This window comes from Podarcis liolepis, assembly GCF_965112155.1.
Source record: "Podarcis liolepis genome assembly, chromosome: Z".
Taxonomy (NCBI): domain Eukaryota; kingdom Metazoa; phylum Chordata; class Lepidosauria; order Squamata; family Lacertidae; genus Podarcis; species Podarcis liolepis.
In genome coordinates, this window is record NC_139570.1 from 25,132,922 (window position 1) to 25,160,748 (window position 27,827).

Consider the following 27,827-nt stretch of genomic DNA (forward strand, 5'->3'; position numbering starts at 1 on the left):
ACTGTTGAATAAAGCTCCATTAGATTTATGTCTTGCACCAAAACTGGCATCCTGTTCAGAAAAACTCTGAAATTTACTGAGAAGTTGGGGAGTGGTGAAGAGAAAGGGACAGTGTTCATTCAACTGCATAAGGAAAAACAGCATAACTCACAAAATTGGCATATTTGTGTTTTATGGCTTTTTCGATAAAATTAACAATGGAAAATACAGTCTGTGCCCTAAAGATGCTTTTGACAGTGAATTACAAAAATAATCACACTTCTCCCCCAGTTGAAACAAAAGAGAACCCGCCATGGCTTAAGCAGTAGAAAAGGTTAATCTAACATCTACTCAAAGTTAAGTGTAAAACTAAATTGTTTTATAGTGTATATCACTTTGGCACCAGCAGTTTCAAGGCTACCTCTGAAAGGCAAAAATCTGTAAATGTGCTCTAACAGTTGCAAACCTGTTGAGTAACCAGTATATAAATTTTCTCATTTTATGTACAGTACAGCACAAGAATTGGAGAAAACCATGAAATTTCACACATATGTCTTTAGATTCCACAAAGAAAAATGGACGTTTTCACTCAAGACCCATAAAGCACCAGTGAATACAGAAGTCATTAACCCCCAATGACCTGCTCAAGCATGCATTCCTATTGCAAATGGTACAGAATCATGATTGATTTTGAGCGCTGTCAAGTGTAAGGGAGGTTGAGCTTTTAGACAAAGTGAATCTTTATATGCACCACCAGCAGCCTGCCTGATATGATCAGGGGTTCATAGAGACCCGGGATATAGTGTGATGTCATCCCATAAAGATTGGTACATGGGTTTTAAAACATCTGAAAATGGTCTTCAAGATAACCGGCTATTCTGTTTATAGTGTAAAACTCAGTAAAAATAGAGCACCCTAAAAAATAAATGAAAAACAAACGGTTTGTTCATCTTAGAGGCATAACTATTGCACATGTTTTTAAGTCCCCTATGACCACGAAATACCATCCACATATAGTAGACTATCACAGATTAATCCAACACAGCCTAGGCTATTCCTGTGTCACAAGCAGAAAGCAAGGAACTTTGCATAAACACCTACAGGAAAATATTAAGACATTATGCAATGAGAAGACATATTTTACAAAATGGCCAGAGGCTTCCTATAACTGCTGCAAATGCATGGCAGAGACCATTAAAGCAGATTAGGAAGTGAGTCAACCTGGATCCAGTGAATCCATGGCAGAGCTCAAAGCACATGCAGAGCAGATAGCTGAAGAATGTGACATTAAGTGCAGGCTATACGATATTATATGCTTAATTAAACCAGCAGGAAACATTTAAAAAGGTCCTCATTTTGCAGAAATTTGCTGCACACATGCACACAATTCTGCACAATTGTTCCCATGCAAAGGTGATTCTTGGAGCCATGCTAGAAGTTGCTTCTCTGCTCCTACAGGCACCTGCAGTCTGTGCTGTTTCTGCTACAACAACCTGTCCCATACTCTGACCTCCACAACCTAGGGCTGAGAGGGAGAGGCAGCTGGTTGTGGGGCAGTGGTAAGTGGTGCCAAGCCTGAGACTGCAAGTATATTATCACCTGCCACTGCCCTGTCTCCCTACTGATGGGGAGGCAAGCCAGGTGGGAAACAGGAAATGTTTTTTTGCTCAATGAAGCCAAGCTCAGAACTCCCAGCATAGCTGCCACCCCAACAGACAACAGAGGCAGGCCAGCAACACTGGAAATTGCATGACAGCCCAACATTGTTGCTGGCTTTCCCCCCTCTCTACTGGGCTTTCCAGTGCATTCAGAGGCAGCCTGGAAAGGATCAGTAACAGTACAATGCAGTCTCAGGCTGTTTTAACTTTGCAGATATCACCATGCACTGTACCTCCTGCACTGGAACAGCCTCCTGCAGTTGTTTCAGTGCATGTGCCTGCCTGCATGTGCCAACCAAAAAATCTGTACAATGTAGTACCACTAGAGTGCTTTGATTTTGCAAAGGCTTTTTACAGTTCTAAGTAATACAGCACAGGAAACTACTCAATACACCTGCCTCTTTGGTATATTCATCCAGAATCCATTATTGCCCAGTTTGGATATAATATTCTCTGCTTACTAAACTGAGTTATGCATGCAACTTCTGACTTCGTGGTATGTCTTTGCACTGCCCTCCCCTTCCTAGATGCACCACATTTGAAGGTTTCCTTTGATAATTAACTACAGTTTCCTGCTATGTTTACAAAAGCTGGAAAAGAGAGTCTGAAACCATGGTGTGAAGTTGGGTTCAGATCCAGGTTTGTAAAAATAGTGGTCCTGCTTTGGAGGCAACAGAAAACTATGGTTAATTGATACAGGAAGTAATCAACTGCAGCACACTGAGAAGGAAGGAAGGAAGGAAGGAGGGAGTGGGGAAGGAGGGAGTGGGGAGGGAGGGAGGTACATGCATGAGCAAACAGTGTGCATGTCTCAGCTTAAGAAGCAGATATAAGTAATGTCTGAACAGGGCCTGTAAATTTCGTTACTCTGATTTGCAAAAGATGATGCTCTAAATGAGATGTAGGTGTGAAAACACTTATTTTTGCTTCAGCTGCCTCACCTCTTTGTAGCACATCAAATAGCAGGGGAATGCTGAGAAATATTTCCTAAACTTTTATATGTAAACATTACACAGGGAAGGATAGTGTGTCAAAAGTGTGCCCATCACAAATTTCTCCACCAAATGCATATTTTAAAAATGCTGGCTAATTGCTAAAGCACCTGAATGTATAGCTGCAACATAATGACAAATCCTTCCATTTTTTAACTGATTTAGTGGTTTCAATGACTAGTTTAAATTTATCATTTCAGATACAATAATTGATCTGTAAGACATTTGGAGCTTGTCTTTTATAAACTTGATTCTGCCTATGTCACAGGTACCTTTTCATTGTTTCATAAGCCTCAGACCCGATCCTCATGTTACAGTAAGAGCACACTTGTGCTTTCCCTATCATGTTTGAAGCAGGCACTCATTTTACAAGTTCATTTGTTGAATAACGTGCCAGGCACCACTTATGACCCTCTGCTCCAGGAACCTGGACAGAACAATTATTTATAGTTGCTTCAAATATGATATTGTGTATTTATGTAGTCATGTGCCTGCTCACCTGTGGTGAGCAAAATCACATTGATGGGACCAAGCTCTGACAAGCTGGGGTGGGGGTTTGCTTCTAAAATAAACCACTAAGAGGCCTGACTATGGCTGTTACAGTCAACATCTATGGCATTTGTTGAAGCTTTTTTTAATCCATAACAGCATGAGAAGCCGCCAGGAATGGCCAAAGCTCTGAAGAGGAGAACGTTCTCCAAAATTCAACAGGTCCTATAAAAATCTGTTTAGTATGTCAAAGAGAGGGCAGGAAGTGGCACCTGGAAAACCAGAGAAAGGCCTCCTGAGGTAGCCTTGAACAGAAGAAGAGAGAAATATAGCACCATGTTCTGTAATATAGACAAGGGGGCCCCAGAGGTTTTCGAAGTGATTTCAATGCCATTACTGCAGCCGGGGAAGATTGCACATCCCACAGTCTCCAGCACTGCAAGACCTCAAGTCCCTTATGTTGGCTCTGACCAGTTCTGGCCTTTGCTACAAGTTCTTCATGCAGACTTGGCATCGACCAACTCGTGTCCGGAGCTGGCCTGCCTTCAGAGTCTCGGAGATGGTAAAGTCGGCAAACTGCTGGCTCTGCTCAACCGTCGTCAGCCAAAAGCTGTACTTGTTTGAGAAGTAGTGGCAGGTCCCTCGGGCACCATTACATTCGATGAAAGGGGTGGCACGGAAGTCTTCCAGGCAAGAGCCGGGGGAGACGAGAGACTGGCCGCCACCTTCAGCTCCAGCTGCAGTGTGCTATAAGAAAACAGTTTCGTTAAAGAAACTCCCACAGCAGGGATTGGTAGAGATGAACAAAACGCTCACAGTTCTGGTTGCTGCAGAAAACAAAATCATACCACGAGGGAGGACCACAGATCAGTGGCAAAGCATTTCCTTTGCATGAAGAAGGTCTCAGGTTCAATCCCTGACATCTCCCGTTAGGGCTGGGAAGAGACTCACTGACTGAAATCCCAGAGAGCCAATGCCAGTCAATGTTGACAATACTGAACTAGATGGGCAAATGGTCTGACTCAGGGTAAGTCCCCCTCTTATGTATTTATGGTATCTTGCAGCAGACGGAGAAGGCCAAGAAGAGAAAGAGATGTTCAGTTCTTCCTTTTGCTCTCAGCTTCCACCCAACCTGTAGGTCTCATGTCCATGGAACCAGGAGCAGGGACTTGCAGGGCAGGTGGTAGCTACAATTTGCAGGGAAGGAAAGGGGGAAACAAAGGGATGGAGGGTCTTTACTCATCCTCTACCCTGCCTCCCTGGGCCAACACAAGCACCAGCTGAACCCCTTATATACATTCATGTGTACATACGCTCAGTCACACATATACACAAACTTATATGAATGCAGGCACTCACATATTTAGGTCACATCCGCACCAACCATTTAAAGCACTATTATGCCACTTTTACAACCCTGGGGAATCCTGGGAACTGTGCTGAGCATTGCAGCTTTGTGAGGTCAGTTTTAATAGTGCTTTAAGTGGTTGGTGCAGATGTGACCTTACTCTCCAGTTTCATAATTTGTTCATCTGTTGTTGCTGGGGTTTTTTATTTCCTGAGATTCATATGCCACCTGGTTGCAGTAAAACATCAAAGCACTTTGCCGAAAGAATGAAACAATAAAACCATCCGTTAAAAACAACTCTTTGAAACATTCAACAAATTAATTAATTAAAATCACCGATGAGCTAAAAATCTGATTTAAAAACACATGCCAACATTCTAAATGTCTGCATAGGCTTACCTAAACAAATGTGCTATAAACTGGCCTGAAAAGAGTACAGTGGTACCTTGGGTTACAGACGCTTCAGGTTACGGACTCCGCTAATCCAGAAATAGTACCTTGAGTTAAGAACTTTGCTTCAGGATGAGAACAGAAATCGTACAGCAGCAGCGGGAGGCCCCATTAGCTAAAGTGGTGCTTCAGGTTAAGAACAGTTTCAGGTTAAGAACGGACCTCTGGAACGAATTAAGTTCTTAACCCGAGGTACCACTGTACAGTGAAGGTGCCTGCCTGGTGTCCATAGGCAAGAAGTTCCCAAGTGGGTGGGGTGTTTCTACTGCCACAGTGAAAGATCAGTTTCTTGCAAATCGATCTAGCCTACCCTTGTCTACGCTGCCTGGCAGCAGCTTTCCATGGCCCCAGGCAGAGAGAGACCACTTTTTAAGTGGAGATTCTGCCAGGGACTCAACTGAGTGCCTTCTGCGTACAAAGCAAGGGACTCTTACCATGAGGAAGGAATATCCAATCCAGAGGCTACGCCAGCCTTCTGGGCACTGAGGGATGGTGATGTCCTGACTGTGAACAGCCACAGCCTGGGAAGGAGCTTCGCATACTGAGCAGCGGCTGATGTACTGAGAGATCTGGAAGCTGCTGACGGGCATCATAGGGATGGGAGCTGTGGTGGAGAGCCAGTAGGATTTGTCATTGCGGCTGGCATAGTAGCAGACCTCATTAATGTTGCAGTAAATGAAAGGCATCGTGCTGAAGCGAGGCAGGCAGGAGCCGGCAAAACCTACAGGGGAGAGGCAAGAGAAAAAGCATGGCAGTCAACTCAGAGCGTCAGGCTCATTCAGATGTCCTGTTTATTGAATTCAAACCACACACACACACACACACACACACACACACACTCACACACTGCTGAAGGGCACATGACTGTAAACGAATCAGAATATTGATTGTATTAAGTTTGCAATAAGATAGACAAAATATTTGTTGCAATGAAATGCTCTAAGCAGCAGACAAGTATCATTACACTTGCAAGGTATAACATGTTTCAGGGATAGGAATATGCCAATGTTTATTAATTGTTTTCATCTGAGGAAGATTTTCGAAATAGGACCTTATCTGGAAACTTGTCATCGGCTGTTCAGCACATTTTTCGAAACAATAGCAACTTTTGTGTCAAATGCTTCTTTGTAAGCCTTGCTGAGGTGTACACTTTGCAATAGTAACACTATTTTGTCTATCTTAGTAAGTTGAGCTACGTCTTATAATCAATATATTGTTTAGTTTAGTCATGTGCCCTTTTATGCATGTGATTCTGTTTGTTGATGACTAGCGGAAGGAAAATCTGAACATATAACATCAGTTATGGAACTGAATTGGCTACCAATTAATGACTTTGCTTTCACCCTCTGAACACCCCCAAAAGCAAGGACAGGTAAGTAACAGGCCTCTTCTACCTCAAGGGTCACCTGAGGGCAGTTGTACCCAGTGGCGGAGCTTCATGCTCCGGCACCGGGGGGCGGAGAACAGGTGGGGGGGCTGGCGTGCATCCTGGGGGCATGATGCGCTGCCCAAAAGGGTGTGGTGTGCCTCCTGCAGGGACATGGTGTGTGTCCTGGGGGCGGGGCATGCCGCTTACAGGGGCATGGCGCCCAGCGCAAGGGGGGGGGGACAACAGCCATGATGGCACCCTACCAGGACCACACTGACGGAGGCGATGCGCTCCCCACACACTCCTCTTCCTCCACCTGTGGCCATACCACCAGTGGGAAAGATGGGAAGCAGGGCCCATTCCATCATTTTTGCCAAAAGCCCAGCTCCATCAAGCAGCTCCTACCCCTGAACTGTGCCAGCTGCTCATTACAAAAACAACTGTTTTAGGAATTGGTGTCTGAGTTTGATTTTCCCCTCTTCCCTCCCTGTCCCTTTCCCATTGTGTGTCATGGTTTTTCTAGATTGTAAGCCTGCAGGCAGTGACTGCTTTGTTTTAGTGGATTGCATGTAAGACATTCTGGGAGCCTTTTGGCTTCTGAATAAACAAACAATCAATATTTGCCTGCTTACCAAGGTCCTGGTTGTGAGCCTTCTCCTGGCCCTCCACATACAGCAAACTGTACCCTTCCCAGAGCTTGTTCATCCCTACAGGGCACGGCGGGATCTGCTCCGACTGGCTGTGCTTCACCAACGTGTAGCCGACCCCAACGCTGCGGCCTGGCATGCCAGGTAAACCGGCAGGACCAGGCTTCCCAGACATTCCTGGGGAGAAAAAGAGAGAGGTTGGATCCTGGCCATGAGTGACGTAGTGCCAGCAAGATTGAGGCTGTCATGGATGAGGAACTCCTCTTCCTTCTCACCTACTCAACTAGTGCCAAGATAATAATTTTGAGGGCCAAACTACATCAGAGATGCTCTGATGGGCACTATAGTGGTTCCCAATGCCCGTGAGTTTCAGCCAGCCTTTACAAGGGACCAGAGTTTCAGTTTGGTAGACCTTGCCCTGTGGAACTCCCTGCTGGTACAAGTTCAGCAGGAACCATTCTTGCCCTTTTTTTTGCAGGGGGTGTCTCCTAAAAACAGTGTTATTCACACAGGGCTTCTGCAGTGTGAATCCCCCCCACCCTGCCTAGAATTTACAGATGTTTTTATTGTAAGATTGTATGGTGTACACCATCTTTTATTTTTATGAAACTGTGGTTTACAAATAAACAAATACATGTTACACCTAATGCTTACGTGCAGCATTGCATTTTCTTCTTCTTTGGTTAGTTATACATACATGCCTCCACCACTGGCAGAGAAAGGGGTGTGTAGTGGTGTGGCCCACCCGGGTGTCATCCCTGAAGGGGGGTGACATCACCACCCCGCCACCCTGGGACGCTTGCCCTGCCCCTGTGGGCGGCTAGCCCCGCCCTGGGTGCACAGTATGCGTGCTGCTCCAGGTGCCAGAGCATTTAGCTCTGCCTTTGGCCCCCACAGCTGTTTTCAGAACTGCAGCATGAATGCACTGGAATCCTCCTTTCCCCAGACTACCGCACCCCAACAAGTTCTCCTGCACAACTATGAGCATTAGTTTTAAAAGCTTTCGCTGTGTGCCAACCTCCTCTTTCCACATAGCTATGCCTCTCCAGATGTTGTTAGACTCTAGCCAGCATGGCCAGTGATCAAGAATGCTCACTGGGGCAAGGCAGCTTGAGCATAATGCCAATCCTGGACCAACTGCACTGGCTGCCAATTAGTTTCTGGACCCAATTCAAAGTGCTGGTTTTGACCTCTGAAGGTTTTCATGTCTCAGGACTGCAATACCTCAAGGACCAGCTCTTCCCATATCAGACCCTGCAATAATCACCAGAGGCCCTTCTTTGCATGCATCCTTCCTCCATGAGAGGTCCGGAGGGTGGCAGCATGAGAATGGGCCTTTTCTGCAGTGGCTCCCTTTTGTGGAATGCCCTCCCCCGGGAGGCTCACCTGGTGCCTTCATTATACATCTTTGGGTGCCAGGCAAAAATATTTCTCTTCTCCCAGCCCTAATTAAACCATCTATGGCTTTTATAACTGTGGGAGGGGGGAAGTTATTCTTTTGTTTGTTACTATGTTAGGCATTTTTGTGATCCTTCAAAGAATGGTGATATGGAAATTTAATAAATCATAATAATAAATGATGGATATTGTAGTCCCATAGGCTGGAGGGTCACAGATTTCTCTTCACCGCCCTAGACACTAAAGAGACAATGTAAAAAGCATTTACCTTCAAATCCTGGTGGCCCTGTACTTCCTGGAGTTCCTGGATCTCCAACTACACCAGGTGACCCTGGCAAACCATTGACTCCCATCTGGCCCGGTCTACCTGCCATCCCTTTGGGGCCTGTTATATATATACATAAATAGCTTGTTAAGTTTTTTTTCCCTTCTCATACCCCTGTCTTCAGTCAAAACAAGAGATCTATGTCATGATGAGTAAAAAGGTAAAGGGATCCCTGACCATTAGGTCCAGTCGTGGCCGACTCTGGGGTTGCGGCGCTCATCTCGCTTTATTGGCCGAGGGAGCCGGCGTACAGCTTCCAGGTCATGTGGCCAGCATGACTAAGCAGCTTCTGGCAAAACCAGAGCAGCACACAGAAATGCCATTTACCTTCCCGCCGGAATGGTACCTATTTATCTACTTGCACTTTGACGTGCTTTCGAACTGCTAGGTTGGCAGGAGCAGATGAGTAGGGCCAGCTTATCGTAACCCAGAGTTGGGGAACCTATGACTCCAACTCCCATCAGCCCCCAGCTAGCATAGCCAATTGCTAGGGATGATGGGAAATGCACTCCAACAGCATCTGGATAGCCACAGGTTCCCCACTGCTGCCCCAGCCTTTCCATTCAATGCAGCTTAGCATAATAATACGCAGGACTTCTAAAATGCCCACTTTATGAACATCCTTGCTGGGCAGAAGCAAAAGTGACATCTAGACATGGAACATTTGTGCGAAACCAACACAGGTTTAAAAGTGAGTTCTGGATGTAGGTTTTCTCCCCAGCCCTTTCCCAACACATGGGGAAATCGTATGAACTTTATGCCTCCACTTAAATGGCAGATTCCAAACCACAGAAAATAAAGCCAAGTTCCTATGCTGTAGCTTTCGAAACTAGGTCACACTTATTAGAGAGAAGAGGTGGGCCAAGTCAAAATTGTCTGCATTTTAAACTTTTTTTATTTATTTCTGATGGATTTTGCTATACACCCATTTTAAAATACACCATATGTATGTTGTTGTTGTTGGTGTGTGTGTGTGTGTTGACTCAGTAACCCAATATTGCATTTGATGTTTATGATCCATAGACCAAATAAACACAACTGTGATTAATTACTCAGTCTTTTTACTTGGGAGAGAGTGGCTTAGAGGGAAGAGATAAGAAAAAAGTAAAATAAGGAGTCAAGTGGAAGGGTAGGTTGTGAATCTGAGAATATACTCTGCTGAGGCCACTTATATGCTCCTAAAATAAGGACACAGGAAACTGCCTTATACTGAAGGCATCCACGTAAGGTGCGTGCTTTACCTTGTGCTCCAGTCAGGCCTTGGAACCCAGTATCTCCATTCAAACCAGGGATGCCATCAATTCCTGGCAGACCAATTAAGCCTGGAGCAACTTTGACTTCTTCAACTTTCTGCACAAGACCAGGAGCCCCTTGAAGACCAGGAAACCCTGCACATGATGGATAGGAGAATGACCTGCCTTGATTATCAACAGATGGCGGTGAGAAAATATATCACATCACAACCCTAGTCGTCCTCCCCTTTACCATCAGTAGATAAGACTGTACAACTGGGATGCTCAAGAGAAACAGGAATAATAATATGGAGAAGATGCATAACTTTGGAACTCCCTTTCTTGGGAGATTCACCTTGTCCTCTCTTTGCAACCATTCCCCACCCCACCCCTTTAAGGGACCCCTGACCATTAGGTCCAGTTGTGACCGACTCTGGCGTTGCGGCACTCATCTCGCTTTATTGGCAGAGGGAGCCGGCATACAGTTTCCGGGTCATGTGGCCAGCATGGCTAAGCTGCTTCTGGCGAACCAGAGCAGCACATGGAAACGCTGTTTACCTTCCCGCCGGAGCGGTAACTATTTATCTACTTGCACTTTGACGTGCTTTCGAACTGCTAGGTTGGCAGGAGCAGGGACCGAGCAATGGGAGCTCACACCATCGTGGGGATTCGAACCGCCGACCTTCTGATCGGCAAGTCCTAGGCTCTGTGGTTTAACCCACAGTGCCACCCGCGTCCCACCCCACCCCTTTAGCTTCAGTCAAATTGAGGGGGTGGGGAGAGACATTAGATGTGTGTTTGCTCATATGTTCTAATCTTCCTCTCTTGCAGTGTGGTTCCCAAGCGGGAAATGCCCAAGGGAATTTCGCATATGGTCAGGCCCCACACACCGATCAAATTTTGGCTTACAAGATCAATCCTGGTAGGGATCTGGCCCCGTGAAGCAAAAAGGTCCCCCACTTCTGTTATAGGTATTCAAAATGAAGCTTAAATATAACGCAAATTACAAATAAAATATCCAAATATTGCACCTCCCAAGAATCATTCGGACATGATGGAAAGAACAAGGTTTCTGTCAGCTAGTATAAAGAATAGCAGTGAAATCGGATCACAGCAAGAGGAAACAGAAACTGAAATGGGCAAATCTTTACTGAATTTTGAAAGCCACAAGAACAAATACAGATGTTCTGTTCTATGCCAATAGCCAAGTCTTTCTCTGCTGATCTTCACACAGCCAAAAATAGCAACATCTGCTCACAAGAGGGAGGTATAATCAGGATCGAGGGAACTCAAAGGTTTATAGAAGTGCCAAAAATATATTCATGAAAAAAACATGCCTTAAAAGGGCTGGGGGGGGGAACAAAGAATTTTATTTATTTATTATTATTTTGCGGGGGAATGGAATGGAGTATCCTGGAAAAGGGCATGGCTGCCTGGCTGTAACCCTGAACAGGAGCATTCCGCACCACAACCTTTTGGTCCTTCCTGTAAGTGACATATTTATCTTGATCGGATGAGAGGAGCTAAACTAAACAAAATTCTGAAAACTCAGTAAGAGGTCCTAACTACTTCAAACCAAAATCTTATTTTTGGCTAATCATGTAACAGGCAGCATAACAGAGAATCTATAACATTCTCTTATCACGCTATGTTTTGTTCCTTTCCCAAGGTCAAGTGCATTTCCCATGAAGCTGCTTGGCGCTTACCTCGACGGCCTGCTTCACCTTTTGGCCCAGGGAAACCGGCATCTCCTGGAGGACCATCTTTACCTGGCATTCCCATTAAACCTGGGTCACCTCTGAAGCCTGAGAAGATACAAGAGGTATAGTCTTGCTTCTGCAACCAGACCACAGAAACTGATACTGGCAATCACATGAGCACATTAGTAAGAGAAAACCAGGCTATTTTGTTTTAGAATAGCATTAAGCAGCTTTCCGCAATCTGGTGCCCTCCAGATGTTTTAAGACTACAACTCCCATCATCATCAGTCAGGGAATTGGTGGGAATTGTAGCTGAAAGCCCCAGCCCCAGGCTGAGGAAACTGGTACAGTGGTACCTCGGGTTAAGTACTTAATTCGTTCCGGAGGCACCTGAAGCACCACTTTAGCTAATGGGGGCTCCTGCTGGCGCCGCGCCACCGGAGCACAATTTCTGTCCTCATCCTGAAGCAAAGTTCTTAACCCGAGGTAATATTTCTGGGTTAGCGGAGTCTGTAACCTGAAGCATCTGTAACCTGAAGCATATGTAACCTGAGGTACCACTGTATATCAGTTTATACTGTTGCTCAAGGCTTTTCTAGGGCAAATCTGCATGCTTTTATATTTTCATTATGCCTGTCCTTTGATTTAAACAATCTTTCCAATTTATTTTATTTTTGGTCTGATTCTGGTCTCTTTCTGATTACCACTGCTGTGTTCACTGAAGCAAAATTTAAGAACCTATTTTCATATATCACCTTTGACATCAATGGGGTGAGAAACCAGGATACAAATGTCTTCGACAAGCAAACACTGCAGAACTTGCTGAATACAGAGGTACCTCGGTTTAAGAACAACCCTGTTTATGAACTATTAGGTATGAGAACTCCACAAAACCGGAAGTAATGTTCTGGTTAGTGAACTTTAACTTGGTCTATGAACAGAAGCCGAATGGTGGAAGGGCATAGGCGGCGGGAGGCCTCATTAGGGAAAGCGTGCCTCAGTTTAAGAACAGCTTTGGTTTAAGAACGGGCTTCCGGAACGGATTAAGTTCATAAACCGAGGTACCACTGTATATGCAAATGGAGCACATATTATTAAAAAAATTCTTCTCCTCTTACTTATCCTGAAGAGAAGGTAAATAAAAAAACCATCAAAACAGCAGTGGATTAATTAAAAAAAAACATCAGAGACTGGGATTACATAATAATTTACTTAGCTGGTGAAGCAAACATGGAATCCACATTTTCTTTAAAAGATATGACAGCAACAAGGTGTCTGTTTATTTCTTATGTGGAAGACTATTCAAGCTTCGAAATCAAATTCAGGTGCCTACATTTCCTCTCCAGTTAGGATACATGTAGCACAGGTAAATTCTGAATGATATAGTTAATTGTGCTAGCTCTCCCACAAACATTATATATTAAGGATTATGATATGTACTTTTATTCCTTTATCAATCTTATAATTTTTTTGCCTACATCTTAAAAACATTATCCCTGGACAAAATCTGATCCTTAAAAAAAAAGTAGCTGAGATGGTGGAAGTAATTTCCCACACACTAGCAGTTGCAGAAGTTTCATTCTGATCTTCCAGCTTGAACTGCAACTTTGGCAACTGCACAGTGAAGGAAAAAAATAAAAGAAAAAAGGAAGACCCAGAGAAAAATCATAGGGGCTTCAAATGCTTGCATCTCCTTTGAGGTTAGCATCACCCTGCCCCAGGAGCTCATTTCTGGAGCTCAAATCTGGAGTCACTGTCCCAAGTTGAAGCTAAATGGGGATATGAATTCCAGTCTCCTAGGTCCTGGTCTACCACCTCACCATGTTAGCTCTCCAAGATTGGACACTCAGTCACTTTGAGAGAGCTCAACCACAGCCATATGCAAAGTCCAGCTGCATGCCCCCCCCCAATTTCATATGGAAATTCAACATTTTATACACATATTATCCTAGGCAGAACTGCTCTTTTGCAGAGAAGCTCTGTCCTGGCAGTGTCAGCTTTTGCTGTAAAAGACGAATATAGAGAGCATTTCTCTCAGCTCCGCTGTCCTATTTAACATCGAACTCAAGAGATGGAAGGATCTACCTAACTTCCTACTGACTTATGCTGCAGAACTTTTCACTTATTTGGGGCGAAAGCAGAACTGGACTGGGCCTGTTAACACTGTGAACGTCTTAAAAGCATCTGCCTTTACCCCAGTGGTGGGAAACTGGCCCTGGTGCCAGTTTGGTCTGCTAAGCCATCCCCTCCACAAACTCACAGCCACCTGACATTGCAGGACAAACCATGACAGGGAACCCCAGTGGAGCTGATCAATCAGTTACAGGGAGGCCCTTCAAACTTTGATCGCTGTCAATCATCCAATGACATTATGGCATCAGGTGATTTATAAATGGGACGTCTCACTCACTTGTCACTGTTCATTTATTTATTTATATTCCCTACCTGCCCTACATAAGATTCCTGGACAGGTTGGCCCATGGAGTGTAAGGGAATTAAGTTGGATTAAGTTCCCTACTTCTATTTTTCAAAGTTTCTTACACACACACATTTTGTTGGGAGCTACACAGAGTAGTTGAAGCAACCCAGTCACATGGGCACCATATAAAACACCACCACCACCACCACCACAATATCCTTTTCCATTTACTGACCATCACAGCTTAACTTGGGCTTAAGAATGACTAGAAGGAGAAAGCTGTAAAAATAATGTAAATAATAATCATATTAATGAATGTAACTCTGTACCTTTGAATCCTGATGCTCCCGGGACTCCGCCCAACCCAGGGGAGCCCATGTCACCTTTGAAACCTTTTAGTCCAGGATGACCAGGGAGGCCTGGGTCACCAGTAACACCTTGGTTGGAGGCCGGGCCTGGTGGTCCACGTGGCCCAGGGGGACCTGGGAAGCCTGGGGCAAACAGGAACAAGCAAAGGTAGCTCAGATGTTGGTCTTCAGCCTTGGGGTTCCCCCAGGCTCTGCACATCTCACCAGACCACATCCAAGCCAACATAAACACTGCAGCATCAATATGGCATCACTACAGACTGTTGTCAAAAGGGTGCAGGTTATTGTATAACTGAGAGGAGACCCTTGCAAGTAGAATCCAAGCTTACAACCTCTAATATGGTTGTAGGATTTTTTAGAATGACATTTTTATCACCCTTATAACCACAGGGGAAAGATAGCCCTTTAATACGTAGGATGGTAGGAGGATCTGAATATCAATTAATATTTTGTGCACTTGTTACCCCCCCCCCCAAAAAAAAAACCCTTGTTCTTGTACCTAAAGAAGAGTTTGCATTTTTAATCTTAGGGTTGCATCCACTGCTGGTCGTACTCAGAGCAGACCTGCTGAACTGAATGGAGATGACAAACTTAGGCCCATTCATTTCAGCAGGTCTGCTCTGAGTTGGGCTCAGCTGCAGACAATCCTTAATCAGCAGCAATAGTCTAGTAATGAAGTATGATTAAGTGGTTTTTTAAAACTGGTATTTATACTACTGCTTTATTGATGTAACTTTGGAAAAGGCTTTTATATTGTCTGAATTATATCTAATGCATTGGATTTTTTTAAGTAATGAAATTACAAGCATAAATGTACAATAATATATTTCAAAATAAGAAATGCTTTTATTTTTAAACATATTATTGTATACTTATGCTTGCAATTTTGTTTGCTGCCTTGAACTGACTTGGTTCGTTCAAGCACATTAACACAAAACTTTTGCTATAGTAGTTCAATGCATTCTGCAGTAAATGCATTAAACAGCATATGCATTCAGCAGGTTAAATGCATGCAATGTCATTATTCAACCTAATCTGCGTACATTATGCTGATTATAGAACTTAAAGCCTTTGGATCCAGCTTTTGGGAGGTTGTATTCCTGAACTGAAGGATTCCACCACACATTCTGGCAGATTCTCCTGTCAGGGCTTCGCTGGTGCTTGATTAATGTGTCTCTCTCCTTCCAGTTTAATTTCTAAAGCCAAGCGGTCTGATTCCCAACTCCATACCTGGTCTACCATCTTCTCCAGGAAGTCCAGCATCACCGGGTCTCCCAGGAATTTTTGATGGAAGAGAGATGCCTGGAGGCCCTTGCAAACCAGGAGGACCCATAGCTCCAGGACGACCTAAAGTGACATGGACAAAGATTAACTAGAAGAATATGAACTAGGGGCTGCGAGATCCAGCTCACTTTGCTCACCAACACCATCCCCTCGCCTAAACCACCGCTCCCCCTCCCTCCTTGCCAAAGCTACCACTACCCTGGCCAAACCTCCACTTGCTGGCCTGCTCCACCAGCTGGCCTGGGCTACCCAGCCACTCCTTTACTGGTCTCAGTCACCTGCCAGAGTCTCTCGTTCACTCTCCATCACCCTCCAATGCTGCAGCTATGGCTCAGCAGCTCCAAGAGCCCTGTTTGTTGTCATGCTGTAGCACATAGCACCACCGGTTGGCAGCCACGCAAACTGTGGCATGGTAACATCCTTAAGAAATCATTTATTATATAAAATACGTATCAGATATTCAATCAGAAGTGGAGCATGTGGCATGGAGTTTAACGTGCAATGTCATTTATTATCACAACAAGCTTAGCTATTGTTTTTGGATGATTAAATTAAGTTGTTTTATTTTTATCCCATTGCTTTAAGGCAGAAATATTTGTCACCATGGTCTCCACACATACACACACTCTCTCTTCTATATATAATGTGCTTTTTTCTGGGAGGATGCAGGGGTACGCATACCCCTAAACATTTTGTGAATGTAAGTTTGGCCTCATTGAGTGGCAGTATGAGTAGGAAAATGAGAGTACCCCTAAACATTTTAGAAAAAAAGCACTGTGTGTGTGAACATAACACTTTTGTAACTCTTACAAGAGGGATGGGAACCTGTATACAAATCAGGTGTTGGATCATAGTTCCCATTGCTCCCAATCCTTGGCCATGCTATTTTAGGCCGATGGGAGAGTGATCAACATCTAGGAGACGTACAAGTTCCCACCCCAGCCTTACAATGATAACTGCACTGCAGTTGTAGTGGGGGGGGGGGGACTGAGAGAGGTTTGTGTTAGGCCAGCTTCCGAGTTCATGGCAGAGGTGAAATATGAACCAGGGACTTCCCAGTCCATAGCCCAGTATCTTAACCATTCTGCTGCACCAGCTCTCAACACTCCTCTTCTAACTCATGGTCTCTTTCAGCTGCTGTTTATGATCTCTTTGCGGTTGCTGTTATTTACCCAAGTCTCCTGCAGGTCCCTTCTGTCCAGGCAAGCCTGGGGGTCCAATTTGAAAACCGGGAACGCCTTGTTCTCCTTTGGCACCTGGCATTCCTGCAGGCCCTGGAAGTCCAATTTCACTCAGACCTAAACAAGGAGTGGGAGGATGAAAAGCAGGTCAAAGCAGCCCATTAAACGCCATCAAAGAACCCCCGCCCCCGCAATGGGTCACACAACACTTCTCCCCTCCTCTGCTGGGGGCACAGTATCCTGCTCTGGCACTTAGCTGAGAATGTTGGCAGTGCAAGGAAATTTAAACAGACCACAAAAATTGTTGCAGAGAATGGAATTTCCGAGAGGGCTAAAGAAAAGTATACCTTAATCTCATCGCTGTGATATTTAGGGATTTGGGTATAGGTTGCGGAGATAGCAAAGGCTCCTTTAGGAATCGGCTGTCAAAGGATTTGAAGTGGCCACATCCCTTCACAGGCAACCTTTGGGGGGGCGGGGGCGGGGGGACACATGACAGCAGTGGTTGGGGCCAGAGTCAAAAGTGGGCAAGGCAAAAAACACGACCTTTACCTTTGTGCACCAGGCTACATCACACACACACAGAAGTCAGCGGTTTCTGCAGGTGAACACATACACACTCACTCCCCTCTCCCTTCCCTACCCAAACAAGCAAGACAAATTGCCCCAGTCTCAGGACACATTGCAGCCAGACAAAAGCACTCAAGTGAGGGTGAAATGATGGGCCAAGGAGGAATGTGGGAAGGGTTTCAAGAGCCAGAGAGAGACATGGAGGGTCACATTTGGCAGCCCTGAGGTTCCCCATTCCTGGACCTCAAGGTCCACAGGTGGTCTTGGAGATAACTACCAAAAGATGGAGCAGGTGCCCACGTCATTAGGCGTCTTCCTAGTCTGTTTCAATTTATTTACCTGGTGTTCCAGGTGAGCCCTTTGTGCCTGGTAAACCATTTAAGCCAGTCAAGCCTGGAGAGCCGGGGAATCCTGAGGAGATATTTGGAAAACACTGAATTGAGTAACAGGAAGCAACTGAGACACTGGAGGAAAATTGGTTTATTTATTCGAAGATTTATTTGCCCTGCCTTGTGAGCCAGTGGACCTATAGCAAGGCTTATAGTCACCTTTAAAGATACAAATGGAGGGCGCTTTCAGACAGGCATTTTATTGTGAGCATATTCTACTACATGTTCTTGACACAAGAATAGTGCATTAGTGAGGGATTGGTTCTGCTTCGGTTTGTTCTGCAATTCTTCCCCAGGGCTACCACATTGTTGCTCTCTACAGTGCTGTGGAGCAGTGATCTCAAAGGGTGTGGCATGCTATGCAAGTGTAGCAGGAAGATTCAAGGACAATCAATATTATAGTTTGGGAATGATTCATGTTGATTTTAATTATTATATTATGCAGCTGCACTGTTTTATATTTTCTGGATGTTCCATGATCATATTGCAAAGTAGTTGCGTTCTGTGTTTCTTTTTGTTTCCCAATGTATTTCTTAACAATAAATTTTTTTGGTATGCTGCAAGCAAAATTCCCCCCCCCCCTGAAAGTGTGGCTCAGAGAAAAAAAGTGAGAGCCACAGCTACAGAACAACAAAAGCAGGAAAATAAGCCAGAACATTTGTGGTATAAAAAGTCACAGGATTTTAGCACCAAGTTACAGGATATATACTGACTAGAAATAAAGCAGTGTGTCCACAGCAAAATATTTGCAGGTGTAAATAGTACTGAAAGTGGGACCTAATATGTCTGCCCTGATAGTATCATGATCAAGAAAGGTTCCCCCATCTTTAATTTTATTTATTTTTATTAAGTCATAAAAATTATGTACCATTTGATTGTAAAAAACAAACAAACCTCAAAGCAGTTTACAAAAAGTTTCACAGTTTAATGTTGATTTTAATTATTATATACTGTATGTTTTTTTAAAATACTGTTATGCTTATAAGCCACCTAGGAAATATTCTTTGATGCACTGATGGCCAGCTGTATAAATTTAATTCAACAAATGAAGTCTAAAAACCCGGTGTGAGGAAGTAGAACTGTCCTACCCTATTCCTTTATCTTGAGGCCACTGCCGAAAAGGCTCTGTACTGACTCACCATCATAGCAGCAGCAAAGATAACATAATGGGGTGGGGCTGTTCACCCTCCTCCCTCCAGCTGAGCTGCTGCTGTAAAGTAGGATAGAGAGGGGCAAAGCTCTGGAGAGGTCAGCATAGTGCAAATGTCCTAGCAGAACCTATCTGGTGCTCCTGCCAGAGCATTTGCACCACGCCAACCTCACTGCCCTCCACCTTAGTATGAAGCAGTGACTTAGTCAGAGGGAGGTCAAGCTAGTCACCACATGCTTGCACAGTACCAATGATGGTGCCCTGACTCCACAGTTAGCTATTGACTGTTACTGGCTTGGTGGGAAATTCCCTGCACATGCCTCCCTTCCGAAATGTCCCTGATACCGGACTCGCTGAAATGAACAATGGATCGAAGCCTGTTGACTTCAGTCAGTCTGCTCTCAGGGTGATTAATGGTTCAACCTTTGTCTTTCCAGATCCCCCTCCCTACCAACATTTTGGGTAATTTAAGAAAATAAAGTCATACCTTTTAACCCTGCAATGCCAGGACGCCCTGTAAGTCCTGGAGGGCCACGCTGCCCAGGAATGCCTGGAAAACCTGGGTTGCCCCTTGAAATCCCAACTCCAGGGAAACCTGGACATGGGCGGGGGGAGAGGAAGAATCAACAGATTAAGACACAGCCTTAAAATGCATGACACATTATTATTATCTATTTAACTTGTGAGATCTCTTGCTGTGCAAAAAGAACCCAAGTAACCCTGAGAGCATAAGCAAAACGAAACATAAAAAATAAAACCCATTTTTTACATTTATGTAGAAACCCAGGCAATTCATGAAAAATACGCAAATCAGTCCCCCCAACAATAGCAGGAAAAAGCTTCAACAGCACAACAGCAGACAGTTACTGTAACCCATATACCTTCACAGCAAAGTTTGAACTCTCAGAGGCTATGAGCATGTGTACATTGAACTCAGATGAATTTTTAAGAAAACAAGTGCAGGAGGAATGCAGGAAATTGCTTCCTACCAATGGACCATTGGTCAGCCTAGCTGAGCATTGTCAACACTGGGTTGTATCCAACATTAGTCATACTCAGAGGAGACCATGAAAATTAATGGAAATGACTAAGTTGGGTTTATTAATTTCAGTGGGTCTACTTTCAGCAAAACTCAGTGGATGGAAGTGCCTATCCCAGGGTCATCTAGTGAGGTCACGCTTCCAACTTCCTCCTTCACCTCTATAGTATGTAAGGATGTAAAAAGTAACCACTCTCACCATCTCATGACCAAGGCACCCAGAGGCCTTGTTGGTGCTAAGGGTGGCAACCCCTGTTGCAACCACTAAACCCCACTTGCTAATATAAAGTCTTGGAGGGGAGGACAAGAAGGCAGCTTTCCCATGCATTTGTTGAACTGAATATTCATCTTACAGGAAACATGGACTGTCTGGTTAACTACCCGCAAAAGAGCATAGATACCTGGTGGTCCATCTTGGCCAAAGTCCCCCGGTGCACCTTTATTTCCTTTTATCCCAACGCTTCCTGGGAATCCTGGCTCACCCTTTGGTCCATCAAGTCCTCTTGCACCTCAAAAGATCACACAGGAAGTCTTGTCATTGTTTTAGATGTTTGATGCACTGGCCCATTTGACCACTGGCCCACCACCAATCATCCTGTATCTTTCCCAACTCACTAAATTTTAAGCTGGAATTGCCAAGGACTCAGCCTGGGATGTTTCACATGCGAAATACGTCACTGAGCTCTGCCCCTCCCCAAGCATGTATCTACATCCAAAACACATGGTGTATGCCATCAGAAACAGCTCAGCAGTGCTAAGTTAAAGTCACTTAGTGTATATAATTGTTCCACTGGAGATATATTTCGCACTAGTAGAGTGTTGTTGCACCTGAGAATGTATTATCAGGCTGCTAGTAACTTTGTTGTGCAATAGATTGTATCATCTATTATGCAACAAATATCTGTGATTGCAACTGTTGTGTTGGATTCCTCTGTTGTGCAGCATTAACACCCACATGTCAGCTAGTGCAAGAGCCCTTGTGGTAGCAGATAGAGAATGTCCAATATAGCCCCATCCTGACAGTGGCAATCTGAAAAATTGTGAATAATGTGACTACCTACTTTTATTTTAAAACTAAAGGAGTATGAAGCCTTAATCAATATTTTAACAAGATAACCCAGAAGCTTTTCCTTTCAGAAACCTTTCAAAGATCACCACCAGTTGTATACCTGGAAGTCCAGGGTCCCCTTGTTTTCCTTTGGGTCCTACACCACCTGGGATTCCAAATGATTCTCCTCGGTCACCTGGAATAGGGGAACAACCACCACCACTATTATGTCTCCAGAAGTTCCCATGTAAGCTGCAACTCTCAGAGAGTTAGGAATGATGCACCACCAAGGATACAGAAGCACACCAGAGCTTAGGAAGGCCATTTCACTTGAACAAAGCTCAAGTGGAACAGGAAACCCTTATATACTCCCTCCTGTCAGAGAGGATCCAATGGCTGGACTTAATGGTTGGGGGTCAGTTTCAGTTCATGAAGTCACATCCTGGAGAAGCTGACACTTTGCAGTTCAGTGGCTCACCACACGAGGCAGCAATCTATATATCACAATCTATTGGTCATTCTTACAGCAGAGTGGCACTGAACCACGTAAATTAATTATGTGGTGTGTTCCTAGTCTTGAACCTGCCAATCAATTTCATTAAGCGGCCAAGGGTTCAAGTGTTATGAGAGCAGAGCAATGACATTTCTTTCGCTTTAAATGCTGCCTGTTACTAGGAGCACCAAAGATGGTTAAAAAAACAAAATTACTTTCATTTATTTAACATATATTTATAACACTTAACATATGTACACTTTCAAGCAGTTTTTACAAAATTACCAATTCCTTCTCTCTCTTTCTCTAGTGTGCATACATGCGCGCGCGCACACACACACACACACACACACACACACACAAAACAATAAAACTGAAGAACTACATATTATACAACACTTATCCAGGGGTTATGTTCCAGGCGTAGCGCATAAAGCTAAAATCACATGTAGTCAAAACATCCTGGGTGCAGTGGTGGATGGGGTGCCAGAGTTTTCTCCCCCTAGATGCCTGTCTGCTTTTTGTCCCTTTTCAATTTTCTTAAAAAAAAATCTTTTTGCCACGAGTATAAAACTGAATGTGCATAAGTTAAAAGCACATTAACTTGTGAGTTATCTGTAAAAGACTACAATAAAAAAATAAGATCCTGCAAAAACCAAAAAGATAGCAGCACATTTTGCAAAATGTCTTCAGGATCAAGGGCTCCCTCCTTTCCTCAGCCTCCCTCTTACCAAGGCACATCCTGACTCACAATATACAATACTCCCCCCCCCCCCAACCACTAACACCAACATCACACTCAAATTCTGATTACTCAAATGTATAAGGTAAAGGTAAAGGGACCCCTGACCATTAGGTCCAGTCGTGACTGACTCTGGGGTTGCGGCACTCATCCGCTTTATTGGCCAAGGGAGCTGGCGTACAGCTTCTGGGTCATGTGGCCAGCATGACTAAGCCGCTTCTGGCGAACCAGAGCAGCGCACGGAAACGCCGTTTACCTTCCCGCCGAAGTGGTACCTATTTATCTACTTACACTGCATGCTTTCGAACTGCTAGGTTGGCAGGAGCAGGGACCGAGCAACGGGATTCGAACCGCCGACCTTCTGACCGGCAAGTCCTAGGCTCTGAGGTTTAACCTACAGCGCCACCCGCGTCCCTCATTTGATGTATACTCAAATGTATACATCTACATAAATCATACAATACTTAACTACTCGTCCCATTCTAGCACATCTGCACCAATGCACACAACACACAACTTTACGTTCCCCATTAGCACTATCTCCTGCTGTGGCCCCTTTGTAGTTTCCCCGTTGGAAATGGTACCTGAAAATATCAGATCAGTGACTTACCCTTTGAACCACGCAATCCCGTATTCCCTGGGAATCCAGATGGCCCCATCAAACCCTCATCACCCTGGTGAAAGAAATCACTTTATTTATAATTCACCTTTCACAGAATAACATATTCCAGAGCAGGATACATTAACATTAAAGCTAGTAAAAGGTATTATAGATAAAATTACATCAGCAAGGCAGAGAGAAATGTATGGCCTCACAATGTTCACCACTACGAAACAGCAGCGCCCATTGCTATGCACAGCTTCTGACAGTCATTCCCTGGTGATGTCCACATGGAACTGGTCCTTGTGAAAGGTCTAGCCCACACCCAAGTCCGTGTTCACAAAGGGTTCAGAAAGACAGAGGACTCCTCCAGACAACCTCACTGAGTATTCATCTTTATGTGTTTGCTCAAAGCTTATGAGGAGGTTAGACTATGTCTGTTTTGCCAGGATTATGATACAAATGTATTTGGTTAAAAGAATTCACTGGATCCCTAAATCCGAAATGCAGGGCAACAAGATTTTTCAGTAAAAGTGGTTTTTAAAAAGTCACATGCAGCAATAAAGTGTGGGAATTTAGGCTGCTTAAACCTTTTAAATATATTGTCCTGAGTTGTTTAAAGTGCTTCCCTTTCTACCCCCTTGCAGTGAACAGACCACACAGTTTAGTAAGTTTACAAACACATCAAAGGTCAGATTCATGTGCCTTTCCATACAGCAGCAGGAAAAACTCAGGCAGAAATCTTGTTACAAAATACAGTAGAAAACTTTTCTAAACATGTGGTCTGTGCCTGGAGCCTCAGGTCCAGACCTCCAATCCTTGCGATTTTCACATGGTAGACTGAGAGTGAGCAAAGAAGCTTCACTCCCTTCTTTACCAGAGGTGAGGGGGCATGACTTAGTCAACTCTAGCACCAACAGCTTACTCTGTGATCCTAACCCCTTCATGCATTAATGGAGGTTCGGCTTCCAAAAAACGTTCGCAAATCTGAACACTTACTTCCGGGTTTGGGAGCTGATTTGTTTGACAACTAAGCTGTTCGAGAACCAAGGTACCACTGTACTGCAATTTATCCCACACAGTTTTTATTGAGCATTTGTTCTGTTTATACGTCTTCCTGCTAATTATTCGTTCATCCCATGCTTTTCAGGGCATTTCCCCATCTCTTTGCTAAGTAAAAAAAGTCCCTGTGTGCTTATTAGAGTGGATTTGTTGTGCCCAGGTGACAGAGCACTTTAATCCAGTTTAACTGCACAAACCTAAATTTCTAGTATGCACTTTAACCCCTCCCACAAAACAGTGGAAGCCTGTAGGCATCCACAAAAGCCAGACCTAATGTTTACATGGTGAAATGATGTACATGACCTGCTTCCATTCAGAGCAGGACAGTAGTACTCTGCTGTATACACTGTAACTTTAAAGCACACTCAAAACACATTCTTTCCCTCATATAATTCTGGGCACTGTAGTTCACCCCATCACAGAGTTACAATCTCCAGCAAGCCATACTTCCCAGAACTCTCTGAGGCAAAGAATTTGTTTTGAATGTGCTTTAAAGCAGTCAAAAGGAATCCAGCATAAGTCCCCAGAAACAGGCATACTTACATTTCCTCCGGGCATTCCTGGAAAACCTAGGATGCCAGAGGCTCCCTTCTGTCCTGGGAAGCCAGGAGAACCAGATGTTCCAGGGAGACCTGAGTCTCCAGGAGGTCCTTTCTCTCTGCCTGGAAGCCCAGCTATTCCTGGGGGTCCTGGCTGTCCACGGGGACCAGGGAGTCCCTTGTTCCCTACAGGAAAGCAAAGCAAAGTTGTTATGATCTGTGGTGGCTCGTAGGGAGGAAGACAGGGAGTCCAACAGTAGGTGGAGCTAGAGCCCATAAAGCCGTAGCCAACTCAGTCTAGTTTTCCCAGTTTTGCCCTCTTCCTTCTTCCTGATGGACAACAAGGACAACATTGAAGGCTGATCCAGACTTCCTTTTGTGCCATGTTTCTAGGCACAGGTCATCCATGCTTTAAAGCAGGAACCCCCAAACTCGGCCCTCCATGTTTTGGGACTTGTTGTTGTTTAGTCATTCAGTCGTGTCCGACTCTTCATGACCCCACGGACCAGAGCATGCCAGGCACTCCTGTCCTCCACTGCCTCCCGCAGTTTGGTCAGACTCATGTTGGTAGCTTCGAGAACACTGTCCAACCATCTCAACAACCTCCATTATTCCTAGCTAACTTGACCAGTGGTCAGGGATGTTGGGAATTGTAGTCCCAAAACGTATACAGGGCCAAGTTTGGGGATGCTTGCTTTAAAGTTCTGTGTCCAAGTGCCTTTCTTTCCTTCCTTTTCTTGGCCCGGTGCTTTCCATGCGAAAAACCATTTTTTACCACTGAATTAGAGCAAACGGCTATCTGCGTAAAAATCCGAATTGCCGTTTGTTCCAAGTCAGCGTTAAAGAGTGGGTTTCCTCATACACTATACTATATACCAGAAGCTTTTGATTTTTTTCACAAGTCCACCAGATATGTAGAAGTGTCCCTTCTGCTTTACCGCATCATAGTATATGATGAATTTAAAAAAAATGTTCAAATATAACTTTGTGAAAAATACAGAAGCTTTCCTATTAGGAATAACAGACACAGGTATAGCAAAAGAAGATTGGAAAATATTCCTTTATGCCACAGGTGCGGGGAGGATCTTAATTGCCATAAATTGGAAAAAAGAACTTGTGCCAACAAAAACGGAATGGCAGGATAAATTATTAGATTATACTGAACTGGCCAGATTAACAGAGACAATTAGGGGATAACCCAGACAAGAATTTCAAAAAGAATGGGGGAAATGCAGAGAATACTTTAGCAAACAATGCCCTAAAATATATACCTGGACTTGTTTTGATTAATTTCTACAGGAGACTGTGGTTTTTAAAGTCATAACTAGGAAAAAATGTAATAATCACATATAAAAGAAACAGTATACAAGAAGTAAATAAGGAGGCCATTTACAGGATAAAGGAAATATTTTATTTTTATGTTATGTTTTCTTTATGTAAGGGGATAGGAATTTAATTCTGATAACTAAATTGTCAATGGTGATGGGTTTGTTTGTTTGTATGTATGTATGTATGAGCTGTTATGGATTATGTTGTAAATAAATTATTAATAATAAATAAAATAAAAAATAGAGTGGGTGGGTTTCCTGTGGAAAGCAGCGGGACAAAATGGGGGGGGGGGGGAGAAAGCCCTGGTAGAGCATGAGACTCTTAATCTCAGGGCTATGGGTTCAAACCCTACGTTGGGCAAAAATATTCCCTGCATTGCAGGGGGTTGGACTAGATGACCCTCATGACCCCTTCCAACTCTACAATTCTAGGATTCTATGAAAAAAGGGAAAGCACTTGGACACGGAGCTTCAAAGCACAGACCTGTGTCTAGAAAACATGGGGCAAAAGGTGAAGTGTGGATGAGCCCTGTGACTAAGGAAGAGCAGGCAGATGGGTAGTGCTGCCACCTCCTGGGTTGATTGTTAAGTAAGAATGGCTGGCTGAGGACTGGCTGATGTTGGTGAAGCAGCGCCCCATGTACCTAATAATAATAATAATAATAATAATAATAATAATAATTTATTTGCATCACTCTGGACAGCTTCCAACAGAATATAAAGTAACACAAGGAAATATCAGATATTAAAATCTCCCCATTAAAGGGCTGCCTTCAGATATCTACATAAATTTGTGTAAATATTTTGATTTTTTATTCTTTATTGAAAAATAAAGGTACAGAAGTACAAGTGCGCAGAGTACGATAAGACACACACAAAAAGAAGAAGAAACAAGGAACAGTACCCATGTAGAAAACAAAACACAACAACAATAAAAAAGATATTGTGTACATTACTAAAAAAAGAGGGGGAATTGTTATTGTAGTTAACCAGATATTAACTTACTATGGTACTTATGCAATTGAATTCCAAATATCATAAAATTTGTCCACTGGGAGCGGGTCCACTAGGCAGAGGGCCTTCTCAGTAGTGGCACCCGCCCTGTGGAATGCCCTCCCGCCGTATGATGTGGTGTGGTTTGGCGTTTCTCTAAAAGGGGTTAGTGACATCATTCTAGGCTGTTAGGTGAACGATTGGTTATGGACAACAGTGGAAACCGGATGGTATTATGTGAACTCCCACAAGTACCTCTAGGTCCTGTAAACCCTGCATTCCCAGCAAAACCAGGCTCTCCTTTGCTTCCTTTGAATGCAAGCTCCTGTTCTAGAGGTCTAAGGACAGGAGGTCCTGGAGGACCACGGTCACCTCTGTCTCCTGAAGAAGTGAAAAGAGAGACATGATGTGAAATGATAAAGACACCTCCCAGCCACACAAATTTACCCTAAGGTCCCTGTGTAGGTCGCAACAATTAAAAAACCACAACATTGAAAACCATCAATTAATGTGAATGAGTCCTAAAGATATATCAAAGAACAGGGTAGAGGTGGGATTTACAGCAAATGAAATCTGTATAGTGAAGGTGCCAGACATAGCTCTGTGGGGAGGGAATTTCACAACCTAGGGGTTGAAGAGAGAATGCCCTATCCTGGGACACCACTCTGAGGGAGGGGGAACTGAGAATGTCTTTAGGGAAAGAGGTCATATTTTAGATATTTGGGGCCTAAGGCATTGAAGGCTTTAATCACTAACACAAGCATCTTGAATTGGGCGCCCAAAACAGCTGGTATGGGTCTGGCTTTGCCCATCCAGGTGAAGCTTGGCCCAATCCCAAATTGCCAGCCTTACCTTTTAGACCATCGAGTCCAGGAAACCCAATATTTCCGTCTCTTCCTGGTAATCCAGAAGCTCCTTTTGGCCCATTCACCCCTGGGATTCCGGGTAAGCCTAGCATTCCAGGGAAACCGATGACACCTGCAAAGCCCTTTTCTCCTAGCATCAAACAGCAAATTGAATTTGTTACACACAGA

General features: G+C 44.1%; 1 protein-coding gene across 5 annotated transcripts in view; it reads right to left on the reverse strand.

Moving 5' to 3' along the window:
• Window positions 1-155: 155 nt before the first annotated feature.
• The window catches only part of COL4A6 (collagen type IV alpha 6 chain), a 172,621-nt gene continuing 144,949 nt past the window's right edge, over window positions 156-27,827 (reverse strand). For all 5 annotated transcript variants that reach the window (XM_083484949.1, XM_083484946.1, XM_083484948.1 and 2 more), the window contains 17 exons: window positions 27,646-27,789; window positions 27,049-27,174; window positions 24,477-24,658; window positions 22,881-22,944; window positions 21,157-21,231; window positions 20,389-20,496; window positions 19,436-19,543; window positions 17,749-17,820; window positions 16,831-16,956; window positions 15,605-15,721; window positions 14,336-14,497; window positions 11,594-11,692; window positions 9,897-10,043; window positions 8,599-8,715; window positions 6,918-7,109; window positions 5,351-5,637; window positions 156-3,865 (listed from right to left, as the gene is read on the reverse strand). In XM_083484949.1, coding sequence (XP_083341075.1) covers window positions 3,605-3,865; window positions 5,351-5,637; window positions 6,918-7,109; window positions 8,599-8,715; window positions 9,897-10,043; window positions 11,594-11,692; window positions 14,336-14,497; window positions 15,605-15,721; window positions 16,831-16,956; window positions 17,749-17,820; window positions 19,436-19,543; window positions 20,389-20,496; window positions 21,157-21,231; window positions 22,881-22,944; window positions 24,477-24,658; window positions 27,049-27,174; window positions 27,646-27,789 — 2,387 coding nt within the window. In that variant the 3' untranslated portion in view covers window positions 156-3,604. The remainder of the gene's footprint in view (window positions 3,866-5,350; window positions 5,638-6,917; window positions 7,110-8,598; window positions 8,716-9,896; window positions 10,044-11,593; window positions 11,693-14,335; window positions 14,498-15,604; window positions 15,722-16,830; window positions 16,957-17,748; window positions 17,821-19,435; window positions 19,544-20,388; window positions 20,497-21,156; window positions 21,232-22,880; window positions 22,945-24,476; window positions 24,659-27,048; window positions 27,175-27,645; window positions 27,790-27,827) is intronic.